The sequence below is a fragment of the Octodon degus genome, unplaced genomic scaffold, assembly GCF_000260255.1.
Source record: "Octodon degus isolate 3935 unplaced genomic scaffold, OctDeg1.0 scaffold00058, whole genome shotgun sequence".
Taxonomy (NCBI): Eukaryota; Metazoa; Chordata; class Mammalia; order Rodentia; family Octodontidae; genus Octodon; species Octodon degus.
Window position 1 is genome coordinate 5,484,813 of NW_004524634.1, and position 9,762 is coordinate 5,494,574.

Sequence of the window (9,762 nt, forward strand, 5' to 3'; positions counted from 1 at the left end):
AAAAAAAAAAAAAAAAAGATACACACATGGCAAATAAGCACATAAAAAGATGCCAAATGTCATCAGAGAAATGCAAATTAAAATAATGAGACACCCCTACGTATCGATTTGGAATAGGCAAAATCCAGAACACTGACAACACTAAAAATTGTTAAGGCTGTGGCACAACAGAAGTTCTCACTCACTGCTCATGGGCCACAGATGTGATGTTCCAGCCACCACGGGAGACTGATAGTTTTTACAAAACAAGTCTTATTATATGTCTGATCACTGTGTGTTTCTTGGTATTTGCCCCAAAGATTGAAAACTTAAGTCTGCACAAAAACTTGTATATGTATGTTTACAAATGCTTTATTCATAACTGTCTAAACCTGGAAGCAACCAGGCCATTTTTCAGCAGGTAACGGTTAAATAAGTTGTGATATATCTAGGAAATGGAATACTCACGGCTTAAAATAAATGAATTGTCAACCATGAAAAGACATGAAATAAACAAATATTATGCAAAGAAATCAATATAGAAAAGCTATAAAATGTCTGATTCTAACTATATGAAGACATTCCGGAAAAGACAATAAAAACCAGTGATTGCTAGAAGTTGGGTGCAGAGGGAGAGAGGACAGGTAAAAGGTAGAGGACTTTGAGCAAGTCTATGATGATGTTATAGTGGTGAACATGTTGTCATTATAAACTTGTCCAACGCACAGAACGTACACCAAGAAGAGTGAAGTCTATTGTAAACTATGAACTCTGGATAATTAAAAAATATAACAAGATACTATAGAAACATATACAAATAGCTATCAAGTGGTTAGTTGTACAGAAAAACAAAATCAAAGGGTCAGCCAAATAGCTCAGTGTATTAAAAGCACCTGTGGGGGCCGAGGGGTCAATGCCCGGGGCCTGCTGTGCTGGCCCCGCCCCCACCAGGGGGGTGCACTGAGATGCCAACTGAGACTGGGCGTGGTGACATGCACCTGTAATCCCAGCTCTTGGGAGGCTGTAAACAGGAGAATTACTATGAGTCCGATCTAGTAATGAGACCCTGGACACCCTGTAGACCCTTCCCCAACCAAAAAAAAAAAAAAAATCAAAACCACTAGCATGGTTACTACTAGCCACATATGGTCACCATACTTACATTAGAATTTAGTTCTATTAAATTAAACATTCAGTTCCTGTCACATTAGCCACATGTCAAGGGCTAAATAGCCACACTAAAGGTATAGAACATTCTCATATTTGCAGAACGTTCTACCAGACAATGCTGCTCCACATCTAATGTTACAGGAGATAAAAGGAGAAACAACACGATAATGGATGCCTTGGGGACAGAATCAGCAGATTCATACTGTGCAAAACAAATGGCCTGGTTTCTTCAACAATAAAGACAGAGCAATGGGAAAAAGACGGCAATGAAGAGAAAAGTGTTAAGAGATTCGAAAAAAACATACGTGCAGGTTCTGCGGGACCCTGATTAAAACCAAGCTTAAATTAAATTTCAAAAAAAAAAAAAAGAAAAAGAAAAATATTAGAGTACAATCAGGGATACATGAATACTGAGTAGATAATTTGATAACATTAAAGGGATGACTGGGGGCCATGGGGAACTGAACCTAGGACTCAGCATGTGAGGCAAGCACTCATTCTATCACTGAACTACATACCCTGATCCTTTTTAAATTTTATTTTGAAACAGGGTCTTGGGCTATCCCAGGCTCAGCTATCCCAAATGGCCTCACAATCATGATCCTTCTGCATCAGCCTCTCAAATGGCTAGAATTAAACACACAGTTGTGCCTGGCTGTCATTATATTTAAATGGAGTCCTTGTCTTTATAGATACTTACAGATGAAATAACATATCTGTGGTCTGCATCAAAATAGGAGGCATCAAGAAGCATAATTAGCCACATACTGATAATTACTGAAGCTGGACGATGGTTATCTGAGAATTCACTGTCCTAGTTTCTCTACCTTTTTTTTAATGTCTGAATTTTGCCATTAAAAAGTTCCCACAACTGATCTCACTTCAGAAAGGAGAGGCAGTCACAATGAAATCTCTAGCCTCAGCACATCATTCTGTGTCAAGCCCTGGTTCCCTTGAACTGAGCTCCTGGATCCCTTCATTTTCTCCCAGTCTTTCAATTTGTTTCTGAGGACTACTATCTCACAACAAACAACTGACTGCTCACAGGAACTACCATGGGTTTTTGTAACTGTGAAGGTCAATCAGTGCTGCTGGGAGCAGGGGCAAAATGAGCAATGGATTCCTATGGAGGCATGGTCCCCAGGAGAGAATCTCTGCATCTATCAATCTTTTATCTGACCTTATTCTGCTTGCCAAGGTATTTTTCCTCAGGAATGGCCCTCAGGTACTCATCACCTCTCAGGTCTCTTTATTCAACCACACAAACTATTCGGAAGAACACAGTTTTAGATGTATTTCTACTTGTTTCCTTAGAGTTAATCTGTTACATCTCTAAGAGAAAATTCATTAACAAGATTTTAGCTGCGCATGGTGGCACACATCTATAATGCCAGCTGAGGCAGGAGAACTGCTGTGAGTTTGAGGCCAGCCTACATAGTGAGTTCAAGGCTAGCCTGAACTATGTGGTGAAACCCTGTCTCAAAACAAACAAACAAAAAATGATTTTAGCAAAGTATTTCTATAAACTGAGCTGAACAGTACTAAGAACTTACTGTTAACAGCAATCCATTCATTGAGGTCCTCTCCCTCTGGCAACATAACTGCTTGTCTCAGATTTCCACTTCCTAGAGTTGCTTCTGCATGTTTTAAGAGTTCATACTGATGAGACCCTTCAGGGATATTCTTCTTGGGCTTGAATGTTTTAGAAGAGCGGCTGCTGCTGTTGGGTTAAAAGTAAAAATGTATGAATTTTGGCCAGCCAGATAGCTCAGTGAATTAAAGCACCTGCTTAGGCAGACGCAGGGGCTGGGGTTCAATCTCCCGCCTGCTGGCCCTGCCCTCAGAGCAAAGATGGCAATTGAGACTGGGCACGGGCGCGCACCTGTAATCCCAGTGCTTGGGAAGCTGAAAACAGGAGAATCACTATGAGTCCGATCTGTGTAGTGAGACCCTATAGACCCTGCACTAAATACAAATAAAAAAAAAAAAAGTACGAATTTTTAGGAATGAAAGCAAAAAACCATAATTTTAGGTACATAAATTCATATATGAAATGCAATAGAAGTATTTCCTAAAAGATGGCAGGATGGAACAAGGGGATGATAATTACAACAAAAGAATTTTAGGGCTGAGGGTGTAGTTCAGTACTACAGTTTGCCTATATGCATGGGGGTGGGGTGTTGAAGATGCTTATTCTCAAACATGAAAGCTGGATAAGCAGCATAATTTCACAAGTTAGTAAAATGTGATATACTCCATGTAGAAGTCTGGCATAAAGAGTACTTTTACAAAAAAAGAAAGAAAGAAAGAAAGAAAGAAAAGAAAAGAAAAGAAAAGAAAAGAAAAGAAAAGAAAAGAAAAGAGAAAAGAGCCCCACCTCCGATTTTTTTTCTTGGTGGTACCAGGGATTGAACTCAGGACCCTGCACTTGCCAGGCAAGCACTTATTCCACTGAGCTACCTCCCTAGCACCGCCCCCATAGATTCTAGTCTTAACTGGGTCACTAACTTTGTAACTACCTAAAAAAACTTACTTTCTTTTGGCCTTGATTACCTACAGAAAGATAAAGGGAAGATGCTAATCAGGATCCATTTTTCCATATTAAAATATTTGTGAGGTCATCAAAGCAAACTATGGTAAACACTAACATTTTTGGAAAATATGATAGACACAATAATTACTAGGGAAAACTTAAATTTTAATTTCTATTTCATACCATTCAGGAAGTACTCCTAACATGACACAGAACCTCAAAAAGTTTATTTTATTTTTTTTTTAATTTTATTTATTTATTTATGTGTGTGTGTGTGTGTGTGTGTGTGGCCAGTTCAGCCCACCAGAGGGCAGGGCTGGCTGGCATGTGGTGCTGGGGGATTGAACCGCAGTCCTTGTGCTTTGCTAAGCTTGTTCTAAGTAGGTGCTTTAGACCACTGAGCCATCTCATCAGCCCAAAACCTCAAAAAGTTTAAAGAAAAAATGAACTGACTTCAAATCATAACAAAACTTACCTTTTTAAAAATGTATTTAGTACAGGGTCTCACTACATAGATTGGACTAGTAGTGATCTTCCTGTTTTCAGCTTCCTAAGCACTGGGATTACAGTTGCATGCCACCATACCCATAGAGAAAAAAACGTAAATAACAAAAGTACATGTAACATATGTTACAAAAGATTAACTAGACAAAAAAGAATTTTCTTATTTAAGTAACTCTTTAGAAAAATACACTAGGAGGGGCCAGGAAGATGGCTCAGTGGAATAAGCGCTTCCCTGGCAAGCGTAAGGGCCTGAGTTCAATCCCCGGTTCCACCAAAAAAAAAAAAAATAGAAAAATACACTAGGGAGAGGAAAAGGCAACTCAAAAGTACAATGATCAATAAAGATGTGAAAATTGTTCAAATCAGATTTATTTTTCTTTGTGAGTCAACAGAATGATGCTGGGTGTGGTAGCACACACCTGTAATCCTAGCACAGTAAGAAGCTGAAGCAGGTGGACTGTAAATTGAGTCTCACCTGTGTAACCCTGCAATTCAGGAAGACCATGTCTCAAAATAAAAATTTTAAAAAGCACTAGAATATATATTCAGTGCAGAGGCCCTAGGTTCAATCCTTAGTACCAAAAAAAGTGACTACTAGTTATAGACTAAAGAATAGAGAAAGTAATACTTTAATCACTATTTATAGAAGTGGAAAGTGCACCTGTTTTCCAAGATTGTCCTAAAGTTTACCAGTACAGAATTAAATTACGTATGGAACATCTACATTGTGTAATATGTTATAGTAATAAAGGACAGGGAGTAGATATATTCATACAGAAAGATTCAAAACACAGCTAAACACATCACAGAACCAAACACACTGCTGGACTCCTTTAAATGCACAGAGGCACCAGAACAATACACACAAAACTGGTGTTGGTATTACTTCAAGAAGGGAAAAGGAACAAAATTGTGGGCCTTCACTTTATCTGAGGAACTTGAATGTAAAATATCTTATTCGTACATGTTTGTACTATATAGTGATTATTTTCATCATAGGGAGTTGGTACATGCACATACTGAATTTTAAATGTGTAAGAAGTGAAAATACTAAAAATTAAATAAGAAAAGTATTTTTTAACATGGTAGAGTCACAATGAATGAAAAGATATTTTAAATTAGATGGACCAGCCCTGTACACATAGGAATAAGCTGAAATCGCAAGAGACTACGAGGAACATGTAATGTAAAACATTAATAATTTCTCAAGATTCAATATGATCTTCATCTATGCTTCAAATGACATTATCAATCCAGTGAAAATCCACATGATGGAAGAAAATATCGGGAAATGTGAGAAAGGGACCAGTAACCAATAAAGAACTCTTACAGCTTAAAAACAAAAAGGCAATCCAATCTAAAAATGGGCAAAGGATAGGATCTGACTAGACTTTACTCTAAAGAATATGTACAAGTGGCCAATCAACACAAACAGATGTTTAACATTATTAGCAATAAGGGGATTATAAATCAAAATTTAAAAATTCAACTCCACATTCACATGACCACTATCATTAGCAAGTGCTAGAGAGGGTACGGGGAAATTGGAACCCTCACACAGCGCCGGTGGGAACACAAAATGGCACAGCGCTTGGAAAAAGTTCAACAGCTTCTCAAAAAAAAAAAGTTGGATTATAAGCGGAAGTTGGATATAAATCAGCAATTCCACTCCTAGGTATATACCCAAAAGACAGGAAGACATACTTCCACACAAAAACCTGTACACAAATGTTCGTGGCAGCATGATGCAAAATAGCCAGAAAGTGGAAAACTTTGTCTCTAGTAATGACAACGTTTCAAAGAAATAAAGCCAAATATTTAGGTCCCAAAGGCAACAACGGTGTATCCAGAGACATATTTCCAACTAAATATCAAGTCCAACTTGGGTGTTCCTTACGTGTGTAGCACTTCTGATTTGGAAATCGGTAATAGTATCTATGTTTTGAGATAAGGTGGTCTTGAACTATAGGTCCTCCCACCTCAGCCTCCCAATGAAGACTTCTGACACGATGATCATATTTTGGAAACTATACCCTTCAGAAAATAATCTGAAGGCAGGAAAATGAAATTCAGATACTTTCAGTAATGCTATTTTATAATAGCAATATACTACAAAGAATCTGTATTTCTCACATTAAAGAAATGGGTAAACTCTGGTACTCTGGTTACAAAACACGTAATTCAGCAAAATGTACTCAAAACGGCAAGCAAGTGGATTCCATTCAAAACTACGAATGGTTACTTATCCAATCATATAACACAGTTTCATGATATACAAGGTAGAGAACACTACCTACGAATAAGGCGCCTGAGGTTAAACCTTCACGCGCCTAAGAGTCATCAGAGAATTTACAAACTTGTCCATTTAAGCCTCGTTTGGGCCCAGGTATTATTTCCAACAGGATTCTACCAAGGTCAATAGTATTTAGAGTCACAGAATAGGTTAACTGGGCAGAACCACAGTTGGACAGAATGGTTTGGCTGCAAAGCCCACATCTTAACTTCAAGATTCCACACTCTCCTGGCGCAAGTTTTCGGCGGGAGGCAAAGTAACACTGACAATAATGAAACTAAACCAAAATGATGGAGTGGAAGAGTTTGTCTAAGTCAGCGAGGATCGTTACCATGGAGGATCGAAACTTGAGAGAAACAGCGAGCCCGCAGCGGGCCGGGCGCTCCGCCCCAGATCGTCTCTCCGCCCTCAGGGGCGCTGGGGCGGAAAAGTTTGGAGGCGCAGCCGGCCTCGGGGCCTTCCGACTCCCCAACCGCGCGCTCCGCTTCCTCCGCCGCGAACTTCACCTCCGTCGGCCCCGCCCCCACCTCCCGGAACCGGGCCGGGCCGGACGCTGGCCACCCGACCGCGACCCCGACCCCGACCCCGACCCCGACCCCGACCCCGGGCCCGCTCGCCCTCGGCCCGCAGCCTGGCCCCACTCACAAGAGGAAGCTCATCGTCGGTCCTCGGAGGGGAGGGGCCGCTGGCCCCCGCCCTGGTCAGGACTCGGAACCCGCGCGGGAACCGAAAGGGGCAGCGGACGGCCTCTCAGCGCGCGGGCAGCGGAAGCCTGGCTCCGAGCCGGGTTGAAACGAAGCGAGCCGGTGCAGACAGCGGAGGCCACCTCGCCCGCTTCCCCTACCCAGCAGACCCGAAATGCGGAACAGCAAAATCTCGCGAGCCAAGGCTTCGCGTCCCGCCCTCTCTTGCCAAGCAGGACTTGCGGTCCCCTATTTCCCCGCCTCCTTTCAGGATGTAGCCAATCAGCGTTCCGCAAAGTAGGCCTTTCCTCCGCCAGAGGTGTGGTGGGGCCACGGCCCTCCGGAAGGGGGTGGGGCTAGGCGTGCGCTGGATCTTGCTCGGCGCTTCTGTTGGGTCGGTTCTGTCCTAGGCGAAAGAGAGCCCTCGGTAAGAGCAGCCCACTTCTGCAATTAAAAACAAACTAATTTTAATAGGTGTATATTTTCATAGGAAAAAATCATCTTTTCATAATATACGCACTTCGTACCATCCATGGGGCCCTGGGGTCAATCCCCAGCCCTCCAATAAAATGGAAGTTTCAGTTTTTGTGTGTCATGTACCCATCGAGTTGCACAACCATTGTCACTATTATCTCATTGTGGAACGTGTTCATCCCATGCCCATTAACCATCCCCATTAACCATCCATTAGTCTATTTCATAGTTCAATAACGTGCTCCTCAATGTGGACATTTCCTATATTCGTGACTTTTTTTTTAGGGAAGGGTCTACAAGGTGTTCAAGGTCTCACTGCTAGATCGGACTTGTAGTGATCCGCCTGTTCACAGCCTCCCAAGAGCTGGGATTACAGGCTCAAACCACCACAGCAGGTCCGCGGATCGAACCCCTGGCCCCTGCACCTGCTTGCAGGTGCTTTAATCCGCTGAACTATTTGGCTGGCCCTTTTGCAACTCTTTTGTATGATGTTTGAAAGTTCCCTCTTTAAGTGAGCCTTAAAATAACTTTATCCTTTTTTATGAATAAATAGCATTCCATTAGGGAATATCCCACATTTTGTTTATCGGTGGACATTTAGATTGTTTCCATTTTGTGGAAATTACAAATAATACTACTATGAACATTCACATTCAGGGCTTTTTTGGGGTGAAGAATCCACTGATACCACGTTGCAGCTAAGTGACACTGTGGTGGAAAGGATTAAAAAAGGAGAAAAATGGTGAGAGACTTGGGTCATATATAGCTCAGCAAGTAGGGTGGGGAGGCCTAGTGTAAAAATTTTGCCACTGGTGTGGTGACTCATACCTGTCATTTCAGCACTCGGAGGTTGAGGAAGATCGAGTTCCAGACCAGCCTGTGCCACAAAGAAAGCTCAAGGCCAACCTGAACTGCATAGGGAAACCCTGTCTCAAAAAGAAAGAGAGACAGAGACAGAGACAGAGACAGAGACAGAGACAGACAAAGAGACAGAGAGAGAGAGAGAGAGAGAGAGAGAGAGAGAGAGAGAGAGAGAGTTTTGTCCTGTACCTATCACCATGGTATTCACATTCTGATTTTACTTCATGCAAACATCACCTGTCATTCCTAAATTAATGACATTAGTGATGTCAATTTTTATCTCATTAACTTTTGTAGTTTTGCTTGTAATTTAAACCTGTGCTTTGATATAGCTGGACAGAAGCTATAAACACAGAGACACAGACTCACACTTTTTAAATATACTTATCATAGTAGGGCCGAGGAGATGGCTCAGTGGAATAAGCTTTTCCCTGGCAAGCGCAAGGGCCTGAGTTCAACCCCCAGTTCTGCCAATAAATAAATAAATAAATAAATAAACTTATCATAAAAATGTAACATGAACAGCCTAGCATGTTGGACACACCTGTAATCCTAGCACTTGGGAGGCTGAGGCAGGAGTGTCACCGTAAGTTTGAGGCCAGCCTGGACTACATAATGTGTTTAAGGCCAGCCTAAGCTATGCAACAAGACTTCCTCTTAAAACAACAAAAATCTCCATGAGAATAAAGTAATTCAAGAAACATTTTCACCTTTTAATGGAATTGTTCTTCAAGTTGGAGAATTGCTAAATCTATGAAAGATCAGTAATTTAGGAAAACCTTGCAGGAGGGTTAGTTTTAGGGAGGGAAGGTGGAAAGTTTAGGGACTAGGGAAAGTCCCAGTTCAGTATTTGACCAGGATATCAATATATTCCACTCAGGGATTAAAGAGAATATTTTTGGGTAAAAGAGGGGAGGGATGAGAGAAAAGGGCTAATTATTAATTGCACCCTACAAGATAGGAGCTATGTTAGGACTGAGGAAGTTTTATCCCCTCTTTGGCTCAGCCAGACAGAGATCGCTGCACACCATCTGCTTACAGCAGATGCTGAAAACAGAAGCAATGTGGCAATTTACAAAGCCGCAAGGCCCGCCTCCCCCGGAGCTCTCCATCAGCTCCAGCCCTCCTCAGCCTGCATGTCGCTTTCTGTCTTCCTTGGGCAGGATTTGCAACTTGCATTTTTATTCAGTGTGAGTGTCCTGCCCAGTCATTTGCAAACCTCCTTCTACCCTGGCAACCTCACCCATGCACAGTTTCCTCCCACT

The 9,762-nt window shown here is 41.7% G+C and overlaps 1 protein-coding gene across 1 annotated transcript in view; it reads right to left on the reverse strand.

Moving 5' to 3' along the window:
• Positions 1-7,357, reverse strand: part of Mob1a (MOB kinase activator 1A) — a 22,215-nt gene extending 14,858 nt beyond the window's left edge. Inside the window, exons 1-2 of the mRNA XM_004634103.2 lie at positions 7,125-7,357; positions 2,703-2,869 (exon numbers count right to left, since the gene is read on the reverse strand). Coding sequence (XP_004634160.1) covers positions 2,703-2,869; positions 7,125-7,138 — 181 coding nt within the window. The 5' untranslated portion in view covers positions 7,139-7,357. The remainder of the gene's footprint in view (positions 1-2,702; positions 2,870-7,124) is intronic.
• Positions 7,358-9,762: the final 2,405 nt, after the last annotated feature.